The 25,564-nt window shown below is 41.9% G+C and overlaps 1 protein-coding gene across 1 annotated transcript in view; it reads right to left on the bottom strand.

Moving 5' to 3' along the window:
* Positions 1-7,531, bottom strand: part of rbpjb (recombination signal binding protein for immunoglobulin kappa J region b) — a 50,380-nt gene extending 42,849 nt beyond the window's left edge. Inside the window, exon 1 of the mRNA XM_015011465.2 lies at positions 7,316-7,531. Within this exon, the coding sequence (XP_014866951.1) occupies positions 7,316-7,335 (20 nt within the window). The 5' untranslated portion in view covers positions 7,336-7,531. The remainder of the gene's footprint in view (positions 1-7,315) is intronic.
* Between the last annotated feature and the right edge of the window lie 18,033 nt (positions 7,532-25,564).

The raw sequence follows: 25,564 nt of genomic DNA, 5'->3' as shown, positions 1-25,564 counted from the left end.
GGAAACTGGCATAACGTCATCATGATCAGGTTTCAAATCAGGGGTCTAAATTTTATTTATTGGCAAAGATGTGTTCAAACAAATTGACTTGGTTCTTGCGCAACTACCACAGCAGAACAATTCATCAGAAGGTTTTTAATTAAATTCACTACTTTATTTATCCCAAAGGGAAATTAAATGTCATATTTTTTTAATTTCCCACTACAATGTAATGTAATGTTTTTTATTATGGAAAAGCACTGTGAACCGCCTTGTTGCTGAAATGTGCAACACAAATAAACTAGATGATGAAACTTGATGTTGATGATGATGATTAGTGTTATGACATGCTAACAGCTCAGTATCCAGGCAGCAGAGACAGCAACATGTCCTAGATGACACCATAAGTTGTTGGCAACCATTACTAATGCACTCCATTTGCTTTTGCCGCTCCTCTTTAAATCTCTGTCTGGCCGTATGAATAGGAGGCCGGCTGAGAGACGCTGGAGTCTGGGATGTGATCGGTGACCGATATGGCTTCAACGTCCTCCTTCTCGCTCTGCGATGCATCCATGAAGCCTCCGCTTCAACTCCTCGAGCATTGGGAGTTGCAGTTCAGGTATTATTTGAGCTTCAGAGATGCTAGTCAGCTGCTACCAGTTGTAAAAACAATACCTTGTTTCCTTGGTTATGCAACATAACATTCCCCCCGCCCCCCAAAAAAATCTTTCCAGCTGCATCCAAAACCAAAGGGAATAATAGTCCAAACATGCAACACCTCAACCAAAAAAATAAAATTCTTAAAACGTCTACAAAAAGGAAAGAAAAAAAAAGAAAAAAAAAAAGAAAAACAGAGAAACTCCAACCGCTACAGAAGGCTTCCACGCTTCTCTGGATGCATGGAAAGGCGGCATCAACAAGTAGAAAAGTAACAGTGCAGGTACGCGCCATACTATGTCACAATGTCTGTTTGGGTGCGCACTTAAGCAGATGGCTAAAGGAGTGCCAAGCTGGCAAGGATCCAACGCAAATTACACAAAAATGCGCACTTCTATCCGCCTGGGGTGTCTCCGAGATGGATACATGGATAAATACTTTATCCATCCCCTAAAGGAAGCTCGGGTGGCTGCTCCTCCTGAGAAACAGCTGTAGCAGGGAAATCAGAAAATAAAAGACACTGACTCAACTTGGGTGTGTGGTGCTTTAACAGGCCCTTCCTCACTTGACCAAACAAGTCGAATCTGAAACCTGAACGAAACCACGGGCCTCAGGGAGGTGGGGGGGTGTTGGGGGGCGGATTTCAGTCATGTGAAGTAACAGATATGTGCGAACTCCTAAAACAATGGCCCACTGTATGAACTAAATAAATTCCCCCTCCCCAATGTTGTCACGGCGAATTTGCTTTGCCTGTGGTTTTTACTTGTGATTTTTGCACTGGCTCCCAACCCCACATGCCACACGCACTTTGAAGACTTTCACAGCGTCTGGAGCGAGTTGCAGGATGCTCAGGTGACGCACAGATCAGATGTTTACCTGTCCCTCCAGTGCCGCAGGTGAAGTAGCCGACTGTGTGTTCACACGAGCTGGCGGGGAGTTGTGGGGGTCGACTGGGTGGGCATGTGTTTTAACTCTCCTCCGAGCCTTTGCCACCATAAAGGTCAGCGCTTTGACATCTGCTGCTCTCTCTGAATCTTTCCTTTTATAAAAAGGACGCGGGGAAGAGGAGATGACCCTGGGGAACGCATGCACGTGCACACACACACAAACATATCGGCTTTAGCGTGTAGCCGCCCACGCTCACACACACACTAGATCAGATCAAAACAACCCCAGAAGCCCCCTAAACCACACTGATGGTTTAAAAAAAAAAAAAATACAAGAACACGAGTTTGTGTCGCAAAGACACGCTGAGCTAGTGTCGTTACACCAGAGCAAATTCTTGGCTTCTGGCCGGAAAAAGACTTTTTTATGTGTGTGTGGCAGGAGGAAATGTGTGTGTGTGTGTGTGTGCGTGTGTAGCGGGACGGGGGGGGGGGGGGTGGGTTGAGCTAAATGGAATCCCATCCCCGAGGGGCACAGTGAAGGCGGAGCGGTGTTGAAATAAGTGATTCATGCTTTTATCATCTCAGGTGAACAGTGCCGCTCTTTCAACTGCACAGTCAGTTGCGCTAGGAAGCAACGTGCAGAAAGGAAAACACAAAGTCGATGCTGTTTATTTTCATTTTCGTCTTTTGCTTGTTGTGCACACAGGGGACGGGAATCCGGCGAGTTTAGACAGCGTGTACAAACATAATTTGCTCTGACTAATACGGTACTCAGAGACGAGAAAGATCCTGTTCTATGTCGCAGCAACAGATATATTTTTCTGCATGTTGCAACAAAAAAAGAAAAATTGCTATTTTGAGCCAAGAAATTACCCTGCTGACTGCACAATTATGTAAAAAAAAAATTATTTTAAACACTTTCTTCAAATGTACAAACCATGGAATTGTAACAAAAATCCAATTAGTGTTTTTTTTTTTTTTTTTTTTTTTACATGTTTACTTTGGTCTTTAAAAAATCTTGCAATTTATCTCAAATTATGATCTTCAATACATAATTTATCAAAATGCTCTTGAAAATTCTTAAGCAAATTAAAGTCAGGTGCAGCTCTTTGACTTCCTGCTATGTTTTGATTGTCCTTCATAGCTGGAACTATGTTATTTAATAAAGGCTGCCTTTTTACACCCAGAAAGATCTGATTTTAAGCAGTCTCTTTAATCCTGCACACACTGTGTCAAATATTACTCGTTTAGCCACATGACTATCTTCTAAATACTCGCCCACTTTCCTGTTGTAATTTACAGAAATCATTGGGCTTTTCTACTTGTGATGTCATTTAAACACAGGCATTTCCCACCTCAATCCTTCAATAACAATCAATATGATTTATGTGCTAACTCCATAGCTTTAAAGTGTAGGTAAATGAACAGTCTGCGAAAGAACCAGGCCACCGCTAGCATGTTTGCTATACATTTTGATAGTACATGTTGACAATTCAGCTCTTCCAATGCAATTCCAGCCAAATGCGTGCAAACATACGCTGCAGTGAAAAGCTGTTGTCCTGCTTCATTAATTTAACACTTTGCTTTGAACATCATAACATTTAGTGAGCAGCATTCCAGCTGCTCTCTGCACAGCTCTTCCAAATGAGGAATGCATAGCATCGCACAGACGAATGCTATCGGACTATATTGTGATTATACTGTGAAAATGTGGGAGAACACATGTCCAATCTGTGAGAGCGTCAAAATATTCTGTCGATGTAGTAGGACGCCGCGCACACAAAATGTCTTTGTCAGGACTGCGAGCAGATATATCGGATCTGAACGTCGTCACCGTTTACGCTGCACATTCACCACATCGACGTGACGAATCGAGTTGGCACACCCAAACACTTCCTTAAAACTGAAGTCTGCTTCAGTAGGAAACAATGTCATGGAAATATAGTACACATAAAAACACTGGCTAACAGTGCAGGCTCTAATTTAATAGAGTGACACTTAAAGAAAAACATACATGAAACCAAATATTCATTTTGTGACGTATACAAGAACTTGTAATCCCGTTAACAACTCAGTACGGCTGGAGCCCCCACCCCCCACATCAGACCAATAACAGATTAGGTCTAGTCTGGTGTTTCCAACCGTTGCTGTGAGCGAGGCCGACGATGACTTTACGAGGATCCTTATGGCGTTTTAATTCTCTGTTACACCCCTCTCAGCCCAACAGGCAACCGCAGCATTTTGTTCTTCCATGCCGACCCCAAGCACCACCCCGCCCCCCCACTCCCTTCCAACTTCATTCACAGGAAAAAAAAAACAGCCAAACACACATGAATCTGCTGATATCATCTGGACAGGTGGCCAGCCACCCAGACCTGACCCTCCTGCCCTCTTGCCTGCCCCCTCCTCCCTCTAAAACGCACCGACCAAAATCAGTTCAGCTCTGCTGGAAAGCCCCAAATGAACATGCACAGCAAACTACCCCCTTCCTATCCATCCGCACACACACGCACACACCTCTAAGCAGCCCTGCAAATGTCTGTCACCCACCGAGCTGTCTGTGGGGATTAGTGCCTCAACAGAGCCAAAAAAATTGGAAGCTATATGACTAATGCAAGAGGAGGGGGATGTACAATTTTGGGGGGGCCATTTTTGCCAAATGGAGTGAACCGGCTCCTTTCAACATGGCCTAAAGTTTATATTGCCCATACCGCTGATATCACAAGTCTGATGATTACAAACTAAGTTATTGGTAGCTCTATAAGCCGGAGCTCTAATTAAAACCCATTTACTTTTTCAGGAGTATTGGGTAAGTAATAATGAAACCATTATGAGATGCCTATGATTTCTTCAATGTGGAGAAAGGGTGACTTGTCAATATGTGAATGTCATTTTAAATAAAAACATATACATTTGGTGTCCAATTTTTTGTCGTCTTATGCTGCACAAGGTCACTCTTCTAAGTAAACACTAGATTAAAACTGTATTTTGTTTTGACTGTAGTACTTCCCTTTCTTAAAAGAAATATAACTCATAACCCACTACGCGACGACTACAGCAAAGAAACCAGTTGTAAGTTTAAGCACATTTCTTATTTATTCCTCTCACTTATTTTACTCTACTAAAATACAAAAATTATTTTATGTAGAGTCCAAATAGTGTTAATGTAAACTTTAGTGCTTTTATTATTCAGAAACTCCAGTTTCAAGGTAAACTTATATCTGTTTCCAAGGTAAACTTTCCCATTGCAACATTGTGGATGTGTTGAGGTGTCATTGGGTCAACAAAGCCAATGTGGTGTTTACTTTTTTACGCTTATGGAAGCAAATGCAGGGACTGAACCCTCACACCGGCTGGTAACAGCTTGGGTATTATGGAAGAGCTGTAACCTGTACTTTGCTCACGCAAACATACTACCGCGGTGATGAATCTTGTGCTTTAAACCGCACGGTTTACCCAGTAATAACAACTCTTCCCAGAGAAATCTTCAATAAACTGAAAGAGAGTCATCCGAGGCGCCAACAGCGCCGCGTCTTGCAGCACTGGTTGCTTGAGTAAGTTTCATAGTTATTTCTGCAGCAGGTTTTAAGTCAGAACAATTGCTACGACTAACCGCTGTTAGGGTTAGCTTAGTAAGAAAAAGACTGAACAATTATATTGAGACGTTTGAAATGTAATCGTAACTGTGTGTGAGTAAAGGGCGACACATAAGACATGTTTGGGAAAGACTTGATTTATCAAACCAAGCTAACATATGAAGACTGAACATTTTCTGTGGCAAAAGAGTCGTGTAAACTTGCTGCGTGAACAAGACGCGTATTTTACAATTAATCTGTGTCTTTACTCTGTGAAAAACACGAGGAACTTATGTGTTTTTAAATAAATTAATTAATGGAAAGATTTATAAGAACTTAATCTCAAAAAAGCTTGAGAATCTTTGTTGGGATTTATTCATTTAGAATGAACTTGGGGATTTTCTCAAAAAGTGCTTACATTTTAATTTATAAATCATATGATTCAAAAATTTAGAGTTTGCCTTTAAACAAAAAGGGGAGAAAATAAGAAGATTAAAAATAGTAAAATTTTCTCAAAACTGGTCACGAGCGAGAAATAAGTTTTACTCTGACTAAAAGGGTAAATAAAATGTCCACAACATATCCCTCAATGGTTTATAAAGCCCTTTTTTTACCTTCTCAATAAGGCAGGTTTCAGTAACACCACCCATTACTATAGTATCACTGTTAATGTTATTATGGGTATATTCCAAACAGCGAGGCTGCTTCAATCGCTCCTGGCCGTCCCTCAAAAACAGCTTTTTATTTGCAACCGCAGGTTAAGGTTTCAAAAGTCCCTAGTGATTATGTGCACACACCCTGAATTATCATTCATTACCATTTTTCAATCCTGTTGGAGATCTACCAGTGGCTTTTTGTTAAAGATCGGACCGACGAAACTGTGTTTGCAGAATTTTTTTATTATTAGTCTGTAATAAATGTTTCCAAATAGCAGTGCCTAAAGTCAACTGTTTTGGCATGTCATAATACGCTCAAATTGCCAGTGCAGAGTTCAAATTCAATTTTTAAATATTTAAAATAGTTTATAGGTTATCTTCAGGACACATAACTATAATGTTTCATTTGAACAAGAAAGCAAGGCAAATGCACTGTCAGAATTTCAGCTTTGAAATGCCGCAACTGTCTAAATTTCATCGCATGTTCTTGATATAAATTTTTTTCCAGTGATTTTTCAGATTATGCTGTATGCTTAAAATTATAACTATTTAAGAAATATCGCAAGAATATGTAAAAAAAAAAAACAATTGCTGATATGGGTCTAAACAAGCTTTTGCTGAATCTGTGTATTTTATGTAAACACAGCCTACAACACATAAGCAGCAGGAAAAACAAACTCGAGTCTCACAGAAAGCTGTTGCATAAATGTCGATATTACACCAGTATGCACATAAGAAGCCGAATAAAACTTCGGTTATTACCCATATTTGTCCTTAACTGATATCTGCTTTGAATATGCAAGTACACAAATACCAAGGTATAGTTTTCATTACATTTAGATCGCAGTTAGACGCTACTTTCAATTGAAACTAAAAGAGAACTGATTTAAAATAAGCATTATTCAATGTGTGTTGTAGATTCACACTAAAATATACACAGCTACCAGGCTATGGAAGTCTTACTTTATATCACTGTGAAAAAAATAAACAAAAATGGGTCTAAAACACTACCAAGAGGACACACAGACCACAAAGCAGCAACGTGTTTCAGTAAGCGTCCGTTATCGGACAGCTAGCCAATTCGTAACCGTGCTGCCCGGCTAGCTGCTGAACACGCTTCGAAAACAAATACAAGTGCTGAAAAATTTGCTTCCCCGTTAAACTGTGACAGAAAGGAGGTGGGGTGTTGGTGTTGAATTGTTCTAAAAACACACGCTTTTTCTGGCTGTGCCTAGCCCCACGGGCTAGCAAGCCTGCTAACAGCCCTCCGTTGTCTGGCAGAAAAGACCACCGGGGGTGAAGTGACGCTAAGCGGGGGGCTAGCTCACCAAACACCGCGGTAACAACAGTCAGCTCAGGCAAGTACCCGCAACTGCTCAAAGAGGGGGAAAACACCCTCGCTCGAATGCATGCAGACTTTTTAAACACCCAACTCATCAGAAAAACACTTCACAAAATACAAGCAACAAGGCATGCACATAAAACTGAGCCATTTCATCCCTGTAAGTTGTTTTCTGGTTAACTCAGTTGCCCACCGCCAGCCCGGATTCTTCAGACTCACCCTGTCACAACAGGCGCCATCTTCCACAAACTCTCACCAAAACTCCAATACTCGCGATATCCCTTCTCTCTCCGACAGCCCAACAATCCGCCGAGACAACAGAAGCAGACTGGAGGTGTAGGGATGACGGAGACGGAGAGAAAAAGGGGTGGGTGAGGAAGACTGAGAAAAAAGGGGGAGGGGGAGGAGGAGGGAGGCAGCGGATAACAGCAACACACTGAAGAGAGAGAGAGAGCGAAAAGGGCAGAGACGCCACAACAACAGGCGTGGGAAACTTCAGAGGTAACGCGAGATTTGGAAAACTCTCACAATAGGGGAGCACTGAGGGAGCTTCTTCGTCTCGCGAGATATGCCTTGAAGTGGAGTAGTTGTTTATCTTGTGGCGCTGTAATACTATTCCCACGTGTGTACCGGGTAATAAATTACAGCACCAATCGGTTTGAGGGAGAAAACAGCTCCCAGGCCTTACACACGCACATATTCCGATATGGATCCTGTCTTCTCATGACGTATTATCTTGTTGCTAAAGCCAATGTGATATTATTTCACACACTGAACTAGGGATTCTCACAATATAATAACCTTGTAATGACGTTTACTCTTAAAATCGAAAGTAAGACTGTGCTTGATATATATTTGAAACAGCAATTTAACAGTTATTGCAGTTGATTACGAAAATAATCAACTGCAATAACTGTACACAACTGTACACAAGAATGTTGACATAGTTTTTCTTCACAAAAAAAGTGAAAGGTAAAAATATATTTGAGTTCTGAGATCTGGTTCTGCCAACCTTGGCAATTGTCAATTATCCTAAGAGTTCTGATGCAGAGATTAATTCATCTATTCACTTCCATTGTTCAGTCACCTAACTCTGAGGCTGTAAAGTATAGAAATAAAGTATTATAGGAAATGCCCAGCTGACGCATAGTGCCCTCCGTCCCCCACCCCCTCTCTCTTGGGTCTTTTGTCTTCCGCTTGTTCGGCCATTTTTAAGTACACACTACAAAATGAGCAGTCCTGGTCAGGTAGAACAATGGAGCAGAAATTAATGAAAAACAGCTAAAATCCTCTGGAAAAGACAGAACATTACAGATGTACACTTTTATTGTTTTTTATAATTTTTGACATTTTTTTTTTACTTTATGACAATTTTTAGATTTTTCTCTTTTTTAGTCATCTCTTTTCACTAAAGAGACTTGCTCTAGTAAATAATGAAAGAAACATCTCATTTCTTTACAGTGTTCTCTGCTGTTCTACAGCTGCAACCTGAGGCAACCTTTGCGGTGAACTCTAGTCTCCGCAGCACTTCTCTCACTTTGAAAAAGCTGAGATGAGACTTTCACAACAGTGAAGAGAGCCAGTTTTTGTGTAAGATGCAAATATTCTATGAATTTCCAGCTCTTTCCTCCTTTGTGTTTTTTTGATAGGTACATGTTTTGTTTTGTTTCTTTTTAAATATATATATTTTGTGTTGCACCAGAAACGAAGAGGGCAATGTAAACTAATCATCTGAAAACCAGCGTTAGACTGGTGACTCTAAATAAGACTGGAAATTAATGGAGGGATTTCTACCCAGCCCATTTACAATTCCCTTGGGTAACATTGCGCTCCCTGTTTAGACTGTGGAAACAATGGTGTGAACACATGTGAAGGGGGCCATACAAGGCAGATTAGTGCATTGCCATCACATCGGGGAGTCCCATGACCACCCTCCACACCAAACCTCAGCTAAAAGTACAAGGAGCCTATTATTTAGAATAATCATGCTTGGAAATGTGGCATAGATGTTATAAGCCTTCCTCTGTGTGTGTCTGCCTACATTCCCAAAAGTAAGTGCATTAAATCATCCCCACAACAAACAGGTCAGGCCATTCTTGTTTATCTGGGAGGGGCCGGCGAGTCGTAAACCTTCATGTAGGTCCATGGCCTTCATTTAAATTTGTTTGCCATCTTTGTTCACCTAACAAGTGACTTCTGGTTGGAGATTTTCCGACTTCAAAGAAGAAATAGAAGCCTGTGGGACCACACCGATGGAAGGACAGGGTGTTCGTTTGTTAGTTGTAGAGTGTGTGACCTGCTTATTGGCTCAGATGAAAAAGAAAAAACACCAAAAACGTAAGCACAATTTTGTTTAAATACGTGGGTAAGAGAATCAATGGAAACTCTGTGGCACACGCTGCAGCAAAAGTTATTCATTTTATGTAACAGAGCATAACTGTTTTGACGCGCTGCAAGTCAAAGAGCCAAGTATAATTGTCCTGCTAAAAGTGACGCAGCATCTTAAAATCATTACGTATCTCTTCATTAAAACAAAACGAGAAAAAAATACAAACATCTTCAATTGAATACATGTGTCAGAAATTCTTTAAATAAAAATAAATATATGGAGATTTTCATCAAAATTTAAATATATTACTTCATTAACTGGAAGCACGTGGGTTAACCTGGATGCCAATTTAACTGCAGGTCAATCAGCTTCCCAATCCAATCCAAACTATTAGATAGAGAAAATTTTTTTAACTAATTTCCAAGTATCGATATTAATGAAATGTCAGACTGGAACTCAGTCCGGTCTGACATTTTTCCTTGTTAAAGAAAAAATCCAGATGTGAGCCTCCCTACATTCAACTACAGTTGTGTTACTCCCAATAACTAATCAATAGGAAGAAACAATTACACAATCTGAAACCAGATGTTCCTATATACTTTATAAAAAGTCTCACAACCTCCTTTTGTCACTATCTGACAATAAATCAGGCTCAAGTTTTCATGTTTTACCTCAGTTAGGATTAAAAGACCATTTCTATTTGCTGGATTCCAGAATTATGAGAGAAAGAAAGAAAAAAAAACACATCAGCCAAGGTAAGAAGAGAATTGTGATTATCACATTCCACAATTCTGGTTCATCTTTGGTTACATCTGTGAATACCTGATGGCGCCACCTCCACCCGTTACGTTTAAACACAAACGCCACAAATACGTTGCATTTTTGTACCATTTTGTGTCCCAGAGATGAACTTATTTTTGTCCACTTACAGACCAGAATTTATGCTAATTCTGACCAAGAATTAGCACAAATCATTAATGCGCACATCATCATCTGATCCAAAGCCACTCAGTGAGGAAGAAGCCATCATTCTGAATGTAAAAAGTCTGACTGCAGATTACAAATGAGACACATTCTGTAGTCTGAAATTGAACTGTTTGGCCATAATGACCATTGTTGCATTGGGAGGAAAAATGGAGAGGATGCTAAGCCTGGGAACACCATCCCAACTGTGCAGCACGGGGGTAGCAGCGTCATGGTTGCAGGAGGGATTGGTGCACTTTACAAAAAAGATGGCACAGCGAGGAAATATGTGAAAATATTAGGGCAGCATCTCAAGAAATGCATCACCCAGGAAGTTACATCATCAGTGCAAATCCGTCGTCCAACTGGACAAGCACCAAAGAGGCTTAAAGACAACAAAGTCACTGTTTTGGGGTGACCATCTCAAAACCCTGGTGTCGCGGAACCTTTCTGGGCAGAAAATGTGTGCGAACAAGGCGGCTTACAGTTCTGACTCAGTTCTACGTAAGTCCATCCACGAGGAATGGGGAAAAATTCCAGCAAACTATAGTGAGAAGGAATTATCTCACATTTTTGGGATTTAGCCAATAGAAAAAGTTTTGTCATCCTAACTGACCTAGAACAGGACATGTTGAGTTATGTGTTGTATAAAGTGTGTGCTAATGTCTGGTTACAATTCCTCAGAATATGATGAGCCAGCCGTTTGTTAAGCTGTTGTATGATCTCAGTGCATTTTCTCTTTTCCCTTTTCTTCTGCTTTTTTGAAACCAGTGGCTTGACATGAGGAGAAACAGGAAACATTTAAACATTTTCTTGCTTGGAGTCAAGCGAAACGCAAAAGACGCTCAGCATTTCTTGGCCTGAATCGTGATTTCCAATGCTGTCAGTTTGTATAATGAGGCGTTTCCAGGACAAAGGCCAAGACTCCAGGACACGCTGCTTGAGGTGTTCCTACCTAGAGACGTGTTGCAAGAAGCTTTTGGAAAAGTACCCGAGTTGTTGGCCCAGGTGATGGAGTTTAAAAGACAGTTCTTCCAAATAAAAATGAAAATTATGGTAGTTGTTATAACCTCTGAATTTGAAGAAAGTTAATAGACAAAAATCCACTTTAAAAAAAGTCTCATCATTCAGAAACGTAGCAAATGAATTGATGTAAAACAGGAGAAGCTTGGTTTGCATTAACCTCAGGCTTGAAGTCGACAATAAAATATGAAATTTATGAATTAAAGGGTTTGCTCAAATAATGAAAAACCGTTTACATTTATTATTTTAATAATATATTTGACAGATTATTGACTCTGGTACTTCTGGTCACCGACAGTAACTCCCATTCCTGTGTGTGTGTGGGGGTGTGTGTGTGTGTGTGTGTGTGTGTGTGTGTGTGTGTGTGTGTGTGTGTGCATGTATTGCCTTGAAACACGTCTTCTTTCTAATTGCACTTTGGTGTGAAGAGCAAAAATATAAATCAGGAGCAAAACAAAACAATGAAAGTGCCACAGTGGCAGGGTGGAATCACATCGTTAGTAGGTTTACGCAGTATAAATCAGCACATTTTTAGGCTTTTCAGATGCATAACTCATTTTTACAGCATAATTCTGTCCTGCCAGGAGAGGAGGAACACCAAAAAAAAAGAAAGAAAAAAAAAAGGACAGAAAGGAGCTGCAGAGAGCGTGCCTGGAAAGCAGCCCGGGGCGGTGAAGACGCAGAGACGAGGACCTCATCCTGCCCTCAACCACTTTTCCTTTCCACCTCTTTTTTATAGTCGGCGGAGAGCCTCCAGATACACTTAGAGCCGAACAGGGAGGCATAAAGTTTCCCCAAATGTTTTACAGCTGAACACAGTATTTAAAAAAAAAAAAAGAAAAGAAAAGGGGGGGGGGAAAGGAGCAGCAACACAAGTGCAACTGCTTTTCGATGAAACTGGGTAGCAAAATACAAAAGCAGAAGGAGCTGGTCCTGTTTTTACTTTTGGAGAAGACGTGCTGGTCATTTTAAAACTGCAATATGCAAACTCTGACCTATCTTTTTTCTTTTTTTTCTTTTGGTCCTTGTAGAACATGACCCGATTAGAAGTCACCCACATGATTTATTTGTAAAGCTTTTTCCACCGCCCTCCCTCCTCCTCCATCCTCGTTCTCAGTGCCTTGCTTTTAATTTTTTTTTTTTATCATCTTAATCTGACTCTCTCGTTAGAAGTGAAAACCGTTTATTTTCACAGAGGCAGAGCCAACGCAAGCAATCATCTCTAAGCCATAAGCCTCAGGTCTATAAATCCACTCACTTGACTGCTTAAGCTCGCGGCTCAGAACGGAGGAAAGATTGAGACAAAAGAAGGAAAAATCCTCTTCCCCTTGTGGAAGCGCCTTTCACTGACTGGTACATCACCCCATCTGGGTTGTCTTTGAATAGATTTCAGCCAGTTTGGTGAAACAAAGGCACTCCACATATCCGGTTTATCTCACTAAGCTTTATTGGGAACATTGGTTCTATCGGTAGGGTTGACGACTGGTGCAAATTTTGAACAAAGGCGAGAGCAGACCAATTAAAGCAAGTGCAGGTTTGAGTTTCCGCTGTTCGCGGCTCTTCTGAGTCAAAGTCACTCGATACGTCCAGAGGGAGGGTGAAAGTTCCCGAAACGAGCAGAGGCCGCGTCCGAGCAAGACAGGCGGTGGCGTTTGGGGACAGTAGGTCAAGTGTAAGCCTGGCGAGAGCAACAGACAAGCTGACAAATGTTGATGTGAAAGATAGGCCCAGTCCCTCCAGACGGCGACGGGAAGTCAAAGTTTGGCTCTGCGTCCGCTTACGGACAGAAAACTTCTCCTTTCAAGCCCAAGTTCTTTTAAAATAGCCTTGTCGCCTCGGGGGGGTGCAGTTTAAGTGTAGAAAGAAGTCAAGTTACTAGTCCGTCTGTCCGTCCTGCCATCTGTCTCGCTTCCCCAGCCTCCAGGGAACACCGAGGGGTGGACGAGAGCAGACCGGTTTGACAAACGAAGAGGAGTCTTGAGAGGGACATGGCTTTGCTTTTCAAAGCCTCCCGCTCTGATCACATGACTGTCATTCCAATTACCTTCCAAAGACATCCCAAAAACAAAAAGAGGAAAAAAAAAAACTGACAGGGTGATAAGTTTGCAGACTGTCTGGGGAGGCGCCGCCGCCGCCTGTTTTGCAAGCGCGCTCTTTTGAAAGAGAGACGAACAGGAGGCACGAGGAAAGAGATGTTTCCCCTTTCCTGGACTTCAGCGGTTCACTACGAGTTCAAGCTGCCAGATCGCATGTGAAGTGAGAACCGCTCATGCACGCTGTTTGACGCGGCACGAACATGACAGCCTCGTCCCGCTATGCATCTGAAGCGTCTGCATTTAGAAACAGAATCCCTGGGCTGGAGGCTCCGGCAGGAGCCTCGATGAGCTGCAGTTTGTCTGAGACGGTCGCCTTGGAGAAACACTCAGAGGCCTTGGACCTTTCACCTTTTGGCCACGATGACAAAACCTATGTGCTCTAATGTGAGTTTATGACAAACCAACACAAAGTGGAACAAAACTAAAAGTTATTTCAAAGTTTGGTCTTCAGCCTCTTTTGCTCTGAAATTAACAGCATCCCAGCCACCTGCAGAAGTCACCTTTCTTCTTGCACGTAGTCCAGTGTTATAGTCAAACCTCTGTGTGGAACATATGCAATCCAACAAAGACCTGCCTGCCTACGTAAACTAAAAGGCCAGGAAAAGAGATGCAACCGAGAGGCCCACGGTGATTCTGGAGGAGCGTCAGAGATCCACAGCTCAGATGAAACGACGACGACAACCCTAGACCTTAAGCGGAATTTCGACCGGATGGGCTGATCCAAATATTCTTGTGTTATTTGGATGGCCCAGTCAAAGTCCAGACCTAAACCTGATTGAGAAAACTGATTTTCACAGGTGGTCTCCAGCAAACCACCTTAATTCAGCTTTAGTTGTATTGCCGAAAAAATGAGAAAAAAAGTTTCCCTGTGTGTCCAAAGCCGGCGCACCTAGAATTGCAGGTTTTGCGCGATCCATGGGGGATGAACATTAATGCACAAATGCTTCTTCGATATTACTTTTCCAAAGAAATTTGGATCTTTGTATCCCTTTCCATCCATTGCACTATTAGGCTCCACTTTGTGTTGGTCTATCAACATAAAATCCCCCAGTAAAGTACACTGAGGCTTGTGGCTGTAAAACGTCACAAAGTCAGAATGCTGACATGTTCATGGGCTGTGAATACTTTTGCAAGACATGAAAGATGACAGCAGCAGTCTCTAAATTAGTACTAAAGAGCAATTAATCCAATGTATTTCACCGCCTTATTGCGTCACGACAACACAGTTTGGTTGCGTGATTTTGCAAGCATGGCACAGTCTAAAGGAGTGATAAATCTTTTTCGCTTCCTGGTTATCAGCAAAATCAACAAAAACAGATGAATTCACAAAATAAGTCGCCGGGCCGTCGTCCCTACAACCCGAGCCCCGTTCGAACAGTCCTGGTGGGGACTGAGCGCTGCACATTTCATTCCTGTTTTCACTAGAGAGAAGCGCTTCCATAAAAAGTTATACGAGCCCCAGCCTGGGCTGACTTGGCTTTGTTTCTGCTCGCCAATCTTTTTAAATTAGCATCTGCCTCTGGGCCATTGTGCTCTGATTCAAAAAGCAGGGCCCTGAAAATATGTCGGATGTGTTATTTTATGGAAAGTTAAAAGAGAAAAGAGAGAAGGAAGGACAGAAAACTGACGCCTTCGTCTTTATAAAGAATTGTTCCCTGGAAAAAAAAAAAAAGAAAAAAAAAAAACATGTGACACCGACAATGAAGAAGAGAGATCCCGAAACTGTGGTCTGACGGAAAATGGTGCTTTTTATGTAATCGGAGCACATTATATACCAAAGTTTTACAATCACTACAAGAAAAAAAAAAATTTCGGTTACCAGTTGTTACCACGACAACTGGCCTCAACGCCCGCGCAAGGACAAGCAAGATCAATATTTATCCCTGCTCACATAAAACCAACAGTGGAAAAACCTATAAAAATAAGAATGCTTTTGGTTTTTGGGGACAAGGAAATGGGATCATGTAGAATTCTCCATTACAATGATGAAAAATAAAAGCTCTGAAGACGATAAAAGACATTCACGAGAACGACAAACGCTACATTAACCACCCATCCCTCCTGGAGGAAGTTGGTCTCCTTTGACTACTTCCTTATAATTGTTTATGGGCAACACTAGTGATGTTACCATAAATCTTTGCTTTAGTCGTGGTTCAGAAAACACACAAGAGTTTCATCAAGTTCAATATTTACAAGGCAGAAGGGATGTTTTTAGTCTCCGCAATTAAAATGCGATCCACGACTTGTTTTTTGTTTGCTCAGTAAAGACCAGGTTGTTATTGCTCAAAGCGTTGGTTGCCATGTTGCGTAGCTAGCCAAACGCAGAAGCACGCGACGTGAAGACATTTCAAGTTGACCAGTGGAAACAACGTTACGTAATTCACACTAAACCAAAGTGGACGGTGTAGAAACTTGAGGTTTAAAATGTATGCTTTCAAAAATGGGACCAAAAAGGGAAAAAAAAAAGAAAAAAAAAAAAAAGAATAGATTTTTGAACAAAATAAACCCAGCAGGGAACCATGTTTGCTCATTTTTAGCTTTGACTTACATTTTAATTAAATCTTCCATTTTTGCAGTGACATCTGCTTTTTGTTTTTCTCCAGCAAACGTCTAAATTACACACCCATTAGTCACCTCACTGAATTTCTCTGAAAGACAGGAAGCAACTTTTAATCCTAATGCCAACCATCCGTACTTCTGTGGAGCTAGCTGCTGGAGCTAAACGATGCCTTCATGATACCATGAATGACATCCACACGTCCCCATTTTAGAAAATCCTTATCTGGGCTTCTACGTGAAGCCCGACTCATGATTCGCAGGGATGCGTATGAAAAGAATTTCCTAACCTAAACACAAGTTGTATTGTGTTTTTTTTTTTTCTTTGTCAGACTGTGGCTAAAACATCATCTTCTGAAACCAGTCCGTTTCGTAAAGGTAAAACGCAGCCAAACATTTTTCAAAATTCATATCCGTAAGAGACTAATCAGGCATGAGGTCAAGAAATGTCATAACAAAAGTTTTCCTCCAACTAAAGTAAAGCTTTCCACCTGTCAGGATATTCACATTCGGTTAACTGGGAGCGTAACTCGTTTAGCTTGGCTTTGCCTGTCTAGGTTTGAATCCGAAGCGTGGTGAAGGCTGACAGCGGAAGCTAGCTCATATGATCACAATGCAGAGTGTAAGTGTTTTATTCTTGTGTTTTGTTTTCTTTTTTTTATATATACAAGAGCTAGTGACAGGCTTTATTGTATCATGACAAAAAGATTGATGTGTAGCTATTTGTGGGCAGAAAGTGCTTTGGTCCACTTATCCCTGAGCCACAAAAAGAATGCACATTTGTTTCTCCAAGAAATTACTTTGGTAAAATGAAAACTAAAAATCCTTCTTGTGATCATTAAACCAATATTAAGGATCTGTTCTCAGTTTTCCCTCCTGTTGCTGCACTCATGAACTTCTAAAACATGATATGATTGTATATTTATGTTTTTTTTTTTTTTTTTGCACAATCTCTTCTTGCTATTGCATTTACTTTAATAGTTAGTGTTTGAAACGGACAGCCTTTCTCCGGCATATTTGGCTGCTGGGGGTTTAGAGGGAAAAAGCCTCAGCCAAGTGAACCTCTCAAACCTTGACCTTTGCCTCTTTAACGCCCACACACACTCTTTCAATCGTTCTCTCTCTGTCTGTCTCGGCAAGAACACACACGCGCGCACACGCACACACACACACACACACACGCACACACACACACACACACACACACACATATGCGAATGTGTCCTCGGACAACACGAATACATTTTGCAGCGCTTGCCCCATCATAAAAAAATAAAATAAATAAAGATGTAAAACACTTTGACACAGAAAAGGAAAAAAGCTGATAGAGTTTTTTTTTTTTTGGATACACACACACACAGACGCCCACACATGGAGCTCGGAAACACTCACACAAACACTCTCTGGCCAAGTGGCTGCGCCGCTGAGGCCGTGACCCCCTGCGCCCCCTTCCCGGCTCCTCCTCACGGGCTATCTGTCTGTGGGCCGACAGAGGACCAGGGAGGCTGGGGTCCGCGAGGGGCAGGAAGAGGACTGGTGATTAGGATTTGGGAGGTGAGGGGGAGCGGAGGAGTGGGGGGGGGGACGACAGGAGGGGCGAGCATATCCCTGACCCTCTGTCCCGTTCCTGGCAGCCAGACCGCCGCTCCAGGAGGGAACAGAGGGAGGCCCCGCATGTGTTTGTGATGTTTCCACACCCACACAGCAGATAGTGGACATCCGCACTCACTCACACGCACAACACAGATTGATGGGATATTTAACCCAGGCTTGGCTGCCCGGACGCTGCCGGTCTGTAATTAAAGCTGTGCAGTGCAGCTTTGGTCTAAATTAAGTTAAGCGAACAGCCACTGGACAGAATAACGTTTAATTTGCTCTTTACAGTACAGCGCGCTCGCAAAAGTTTTCGTGCCCCTTGAGCTTTTTCACATTTTGTCACATAACCAGAAACTTTGTTGTATGTTCTTGGTATTTTATGAGATAGACAAACACAAAGTCAACTTATTGAAACTTCATGAATTGATAAAATGTATGTACAAAATGCATACAGATATTTTTTTTACAACACAACATTCAAAACAGATCTGCAAAAGTGAAAGCAAGTAAGGCTTAACAGGAACTGAGGCTTTAAAAAAAAAGTAGATTTAGAACGGCGTCAATGGAAAGATGCATTTCAATTAAGGTTGTCAGGTTATAGGACGATGTTGACAGTGAGACAGAGCAAACTAAAACTCTTTCTGCATTTAAAAGGAACGTGAAACCCATTAGGTCATGATGAAGTAACTTGACATTGAAGAAGACGGCGTTTGGCTGAATGTTTTTTGTTTACTGAAAATGTCTGGAATAGACTTTGGAGATGAGTAGGAGCCAGATACAATAAGCTTATACTTATTTGTGATTCATGATTTATTTTAGTTGTTACATGAACTATTCATATTTATTACTGAGTGAATACAATAAAAAATCAAATGAAAACATAGCATTAAATGAAAAGTGGGACATAACCAGGAAGGAAAAGGAAAATTATACAGGAGTGTTACTTTAAAAAAACAAAATGAAAACTGCAACATGCCTTTGTAATCAGCTTATTTTTCTGTTACCTCTAAGTAAATAATTAAGTGTTTTCAAAAGGCATATTCAAGTGCCTTCAGAAGTCATTTAAATTAATTGTAAATATCAATTTTTAAAAATATGTATATACAGTGTCTTTACAAAAGAGAAAGATGAGGTTGAATTACATTAAATGTACTTGGAATCAATGTGGACACTGACTATTAAGAGTTTATCAGACAATCTGGAAGAACAAAATCGTGCCGACCTAAAAGGAATAGTCTTAAAAGTTTGTGTCCAGGATATGTGGGGTCTGCAGGGGTCATACCTTCCCTTTTTATGACTGTAGACGTGTACAAGCCTTGAATGACAGAAAAGTCAGTTTAGGTGATTCTCTCAACAGACCTGATTGTTCCATCAAAGCATGTTCATGTGAGAAAACAATTTTGGTAAATATATTATTCCCAATTACTCTAATAAACTACAACATGGAGATTGGGAGGAGGACAGAACATCTAATCCCCTTTCTGTATGACAGACTCAGTGTCTAGATCTGGCAGTGTGCGTATCGTCTGTGGGTAACTAGCCTACTGGTAAAGTTCTCGACAAGTTAACTCTGCAAAAATGATTGATTCACAGTTGAGAAAGGAATTAGAAAAACACAATAACTTTATTGTTCATGTCTATTTGCCAAGAAAAAAGATCCGTGTTTTAATGATGGATAGCTGGGCGGACATAAAACACTAAAAGAAAATAGGTAAGAGAGTTTGTTTTTGCACTTTAGCAGGCTCTAATCAATGTTACTGCCTCCGGTCTGAACATGTATCTTCAGAAAGACCTGAGGGCAGAAATGCTGAATATTTTTAATAAAGTTAAATAAATGCAAATAAAATTAGTGTTGTTTTTTGTTAATCATTTTGAGAACATGTGTCATGTCGAATATATTTTCCTGGTTGTAATTCAGTAGTTAGGATGTTTGTCGGCGGTACGACTCGTAGCTCGTTTGAAGCTAAGAACGAGCACAGTGGATTTTGGAGAAGTCGGTAACCTTCCGCTGTCAGCGCTGCCTCATTAACACGAAGAAGGCTGCTGTCGCCCTCTCCTCCTGGCGATGCCATGTTCCAGGATGTGGCCTCGGGGCAGGGGGGCGTTGGGATCTGTATGTGTGTGGTTGTAGACGTGAGGCAGGGGGGTTGGAGGTTGTGGGGGGCGATCCTATTTGTTTGTTTTGCCCTCTAGACGTGTCTGAGAGCAGATTAAAGGATTTGGCTATCGGCGGGGCGGTGGCTCAGGAATGACTTGAACTCTTTGGCCGTCCACATGAATCCCTAATGAGGAAGTCAAACAAGAAAAGGTTTCACTTAAGCTAGAAAGAGGCAGTGGGAAGAGAAACAGTCAATACTGAAACTAATCGTACATCAGGATCAGTTTCTTTCTGTGCTGTACACATTGAACACGTCAGGAATGACCTCAGAAGATAAGTAAGTAAAAAAAAAACCCCACACACATCAGATTTTATTCATAGACATTCACGCTGCTTGAGCTAAAGTGTAGGAATGGACAGACTTAAAGTGATTACCTGAAAAAAAGCAGTTTTCAGATGAGGATTTCTCTGAAGCTGTCCAAACCAACCAAGCCTGTTGTGAAAAGTAAGAGCTGTTTGTGCCAAACATCACTGTGGAGAAATTTTGGCTCACTTGTTTTTACTTAATTTTACCAATTCCCCCATATTGGAGGATTCTCAATCACATTTTAACTTGAATAACCTTCATTTACTTTTCTTAATCCATGCAGAAGTAGATTTGCTGTTGTGGGGATCATTGCCCTGATGCATAATCTAAGTGGGGTTGATCCTAAGGTCATCGATGAATATTTACCTTCAGGATTTTGTAAGTAGAGAGCAGAAATTTATGAGTCCTTCAATTACAACAAATTCAGTAAGAAAGCGAGCAGTCCCAGAACTTCGGACCACCTTTTTCCCCAAAGCTCTTCCTCTGAGCTGCAGTCTCCAGCTGAGCTCCTGCCTCCTCTAGACTAGCGGCAGCAGCAATTTGCAAACGCCTGGTGGAACTGCGAGTCTGCTGAGCCCCCTACATGATCTACTTCTCAGTCCAAATCTCCTCAGAATGGTCGTAAGCAGAGAAGCACTGTTATGATGACGAGCTGAAAGTGGAGTGTTTGAAAGAGCAGCAGCTTCTTAAAGAGACGGAGGCCAATTTCAGAAGTGAAGCGTCTTTTAAGTCATATTTTATATATATATACAACAGTCTTACAGCAACTTAAAGTAACATGGTTTCTTGATTGTGCTATGAAACGACACCATGTGCCTGGAAAATACATCATACCCCCATTTTAAGGTTTGTATTTCTATTTTCTCATAAAGCAAAACAGAAATACGATTGGTCAAATTGCCCACAGTCAGATTTTCCCTTTACAGTTAACAACAGGGTAATTTTCTTTTGCATGAAATTGTCAGCTCAGATTTATTAAAATTCTGATCCTACACTAACGACACAATTTGCTGGTCTTTTGTATTGTCACACTGGGTTTTGATGAATGAACCACTACAAAGCTCCGTCAGCCGCCGCAGCAGCAGGCCGCCACGCGCACATGCGAGTTTGGATGTGATTCTAAGGGGGTTAAGAGGAAAAGAGGTAGAACTGGGCGAGGCACGAGGAGGTGGAGGAGTGAGTGGGTGCAACGGGGGTGGAGGGGGGGAGCATGTGCACAAACTGCAACTAAATAATAATAATAATAAAGAAAAAAAGGAACGCCAAGCATCAAATCTAACCGCAGGCGGACGAGACTGAGCCCGGGGACTACCGTGGTGTTGGCTCTTTTGTAATGTATATCAAGTTCACTAAGGGCCTTTTTCATCTGACGGGCCATTGTTAAGGAAAAGCTCGCCAGCGTTCCTCTCCCCTCTTGACCCCACCCACCCGACACGGGAGCAGGTTGGCCTGCAATTGTTTTATGGAAATGCGCGCGGGCCTGGCCGGGTGTCTGTCAGGCGAGGATGGAAGAGAGAGGGGAGGGGGGTTTCTGTGTGTGTGTGTGTAGGCGGGTGGGTTGGTGGGGGTGGATGTGACGCCGACCCCAGCCAATGCCCCTGACCCTGAGCAGATGGCGAGGCAGGGTCTCTCCACTGAGCCAGAATTAATAGCGTGTGCCATGTCACATTGTCTGAGACAGGCCTGACTAAACCCCCCGCCCTCCACTAACCCCCAACCCCCACCCTCTCATGGCTTCACTTCTTTCCTGATTTTTCAACCCCCCCTTACTTGCCCCCACTCTCTTACTCCTTCATCTCCTTCCTTCCTTCCTTCCTTCCCAACATCTTTGCCTTGTCATCTCCTCACCGTTTTTCCAGTTTCTCCTATAAAGCGTCGCCCAGTCTCACCCCACCCCATCCAGCCTCTGCTATTTCCACAACCTGGCCTCCCTGACGGAGTCCTTGCATTTCCAGGCACTCGTTTGCTCATTCATTCACTCATTCATTTATTCACGTGCATCTCATTCATCGCCCCCCCCAACCCACCCTCTTTTTACAGCAACTCATTCACAGGTTTCCCCACTCGCCGAGGCTTTATTGGAGGACAATTAAGGCACCTGCGTTTCTAAAGCTCCCCCGCTGAATGCCTGCCATCCCGTTTCCTCACCCGTCTGTTCACGCGGCCCTTTCGCTGCACACCCGCTCGCTTGTCCGAGCATCCGGCCCTCCTTCGGTTTGCTCGTGTACGGTGCTGCTGGCTCGGCACCAGTCGCTCGCTATCATCCAGTCACGCTGCATGAATGTGGACAGAAGATCCGTTTTTGTTCAGCTTTTCCAAAGATGCTCCCTGAAAAGTGTGAATGGATGCGACACACGCTTTGGAGTCTTGCTGGTTTCATCAAAGCGGTTTCAGAGTTTTGAATTATTGCAAACCCCGCAGATGCTGGCCCAAGTGGTCGACGTGAAGCCAAAAATAGAATCAACAGTCATCAACCGGACAAAAAAAACCCTGACAACACCCATGAAAGTTTTGCTTAAGGAAGGCACAGTCTGCATTTTCTGCTTTTACACACTTTGCAGGTGCTCCTCACCTCCAGATTTTGCTGCATTCATGGCCTCACTACTCGTGTTTATAACCTATAGGTTAAAGGAAAAGCAAAGATTGAAATTACCCATTAGCTCTGGAGCTGGAAGCTCACTCTTGGTCAAGGATAAAATTCACATTGTGCACAATTTTGTACTTCCATTTGGGTCCAAACTGCTTCCAAAAACAGCCCAAGCACTTAAGAAAAAAAAAAAACACCTAGGCATTTTTTGTCAATAAGTTAATGTCTGGAAATGACCAGCTTCAAAAACCTCCGGAAGGTATTGTCACAAATCAGCAGGTAGTCCCAACGAAGCCTAGTCGATCACCTATAGCAACCTAATTGGAGCTATGGCATGTCTGGTCAGCTGGTTTTACTGCTCTATGCACTGTACAACGGCTGCAGGAAAAGACAAATGTTTTGTTGCTGACTTGCCATCCAGAAACCACTTGCTGCATTCTTGTTGGTTGTGCAGGAGGCTCTACTTTTGCTTTTCAAAGATGTACAGTTGAATAACTGCATGTCTGTTGGCAGTCATTTTCAAGTGTGAGTGTAAATGTTGAGTTGGGGCTTTGAGGGCCTGGCCAGCAGCAGCTTATTAGGATTAAAAGTGACAAGAGGCCTTGAAACAGCTCATTCTGAAAGGAACTCAAAACAGAACTGAGCAGAGTGAAATTTGTGAAAAAAAAAAAAAAATGTAATGAACATGAACTGATCACCTCGAGCGTTGAACATGAGATTCATCACGGTGGTGCAGTGGACAAATCTGCTGCAACTGCATGATGTTGTCCTGTCGATATGAACCAAAATATGTAAGGAATGTTTCTGACACTTTGTGAAATCAATAACAAAGAATTAAAACAGTTCTGGCAAAGTGTACCTGATGAAATGTTTATCACAATCCTGTCTTATTTCCTTATAAATACTTTATTTAGCACGTTTTAACAAATGCATGCACATGCTGCTCTTTTTCTTAATGGTCACACATCGAAAAGAACGAGAAAAAAGTTTGAGTTCAGGAGGTTTTTCGTTTATTTTTAGACGTTGAACGGGTGAGGACTGATTATCGCTTTTACTGCACCACTGAACCACGGCTGACACTGTTTAAAATAATTATTTTTGAAAACCCCCCTATTAAAATAGGATTTCTTGACTTAATTAGTTGTTTTTGACTTTTAAAAGAAGCAAAGGCTTAAATAATCTTTACTTTTCGGCTCTTAAATGACAGAAAAGTAGAGTCTTTCTGTGTGTTGTGTGGGTATAAAAAGTAATTTCTCCATTTAATAAAGTGTTGCATGTGTTTGCATGTGTTTATGTCCCATTGGCTGAGTGTCAGGTGGCGCAAATGAGGTTTGGGACTGTTAAACCGAATGCGAGCGCAAAGAGGAGGAGGTGGCGCTCCAGCAGAGGTCAGTGTTAAAAGGGTCAAAAGGTCGATGTCGGCCTGTGGCCTCGGCGACAGCTGCTACGTCAGCTGACGACCTTCGAGTGGAAAGTCAGAAGAGAGACAAGCCTCGCTCGCTCGTCTAGACACAAAACCAGAAATACTGGAAATAGTCTTTTGAAGCCAGAAAAACTCTATTTTAACTTGACCTCCTTCCGCCTATAAACCAACCTTATTACCTTGAGAAAAAAAAAAAAAGCCCCATATTTTTCCCCCTTTCTTTCCATTCATTTTAAGCTTCTCGCTTTGTGCCCTGTGGGCTACCTCCACCTCCTCTCTGGGGTGGGAGACACTGTCGGGCCAAATGCGGTGATGTCACCGATGTTATTTTCAAGAAGGGGGTGAGCTCATTGGCTGGAACCACACAGGAGCTGCCGTCCAAGTGTCAGAGTGGAGCGGCCGTACGCTGGGGGAAGGATACGAGAAAAGTCGCCATTCCTACCTGTGCATGCAGTGTAGTCATGGCGGTCGCATGGTGCCTCGTAAAAGAATTCACACACTAGAGCATTTTGCTGTTAACATTTTTATCTAAGAGAATATAGGGCATAATCATGAAGAGGAAGCAAAAGGATGGATTTATTTTTACACATAAAAATCTAAGTAACTGTTGCGTGAAACCAGCTTTTATTTCAAAAATACCTTATATGGCCCAAAAGGGAAATTAAAAGTTTCGTCGCCCAAGTATCTTCAAAAGAGACCACAGCGAATGGTTGGTAAACCACTGCTGATCCACTTCATTTGCTGTCGCTGCTCCTCTTTTGACCGTCTGGTTAGAAGGTCGGCGGAGAGATCAATGAAAAAGATGGTTCCTTCCTCTGCATCCGCTTCCACTCCTCTGAGATTTGGGGTCGTAGTTCAGTTATTATTTGAGCTTTTGAGATGCTAATCAGCTGCTCCCAGTTGTAAAAACAATACCTTGCTTCCCTGGTTATGCGTCATAACAACTGTCCAAAAGTAAAAAAAAAAAAATAAAAAGAAGAGTCAAAATCCTTCCAGCTGCACAGCATCGAAATTTAGAGTTGCCCAAACATGCAACCAAAGAATGTAAAAATAATCATAAATGTCGACAAAAAGAACAAATCTCTCATTTGGATTTAGTTTTGGACTTTGTTTGGGGCACTGTAAATTTACACTGAGACTAAATCACACACAAGACGTCTCTGTTTACTGACTAGGTGACATCTTGCACCAGATTTTATTTTAAGGTATCAAAGTGCTAAATATATTCATGTCTGTATTTGTAAAATACTTTGTGACACATGGTTACTTTTGTAACCATGTGTCACAAACCATGGTTACTTTTGTAACCATGTGTCATTTCCTCTTTTATTTTTTTTTTTGTTATTTCACAATTATGCACCATCTTTGTGCTGGTCTGTCACAGAAAAACCCCAAAAAATATTTTTGAAGACTTAAAAAGTTCAATAGTT

The sequence above is a fragment of the Poecilia mexicana genome, unplaced genomic scaffold, assembly GCF_051168715.1.
Source record: "Poecilia mexicana isolate PSO_F unplaced genomic scaffold, ASM5116871v1 scaffold_18, whole genome shotgun sequence".
Lineage (NCBI taxonomy): Eukaryota > Metazoa > Chordata > Actinopteri > Cyprinodontiformes > Poeciliidae > Poecilia > Poecilia mexicana.
The sequence above is the reverse complement of the archived record's forward strand: the minus strand, read 5'-3'. Positions and strand labels throughout refer to the sequence as shown.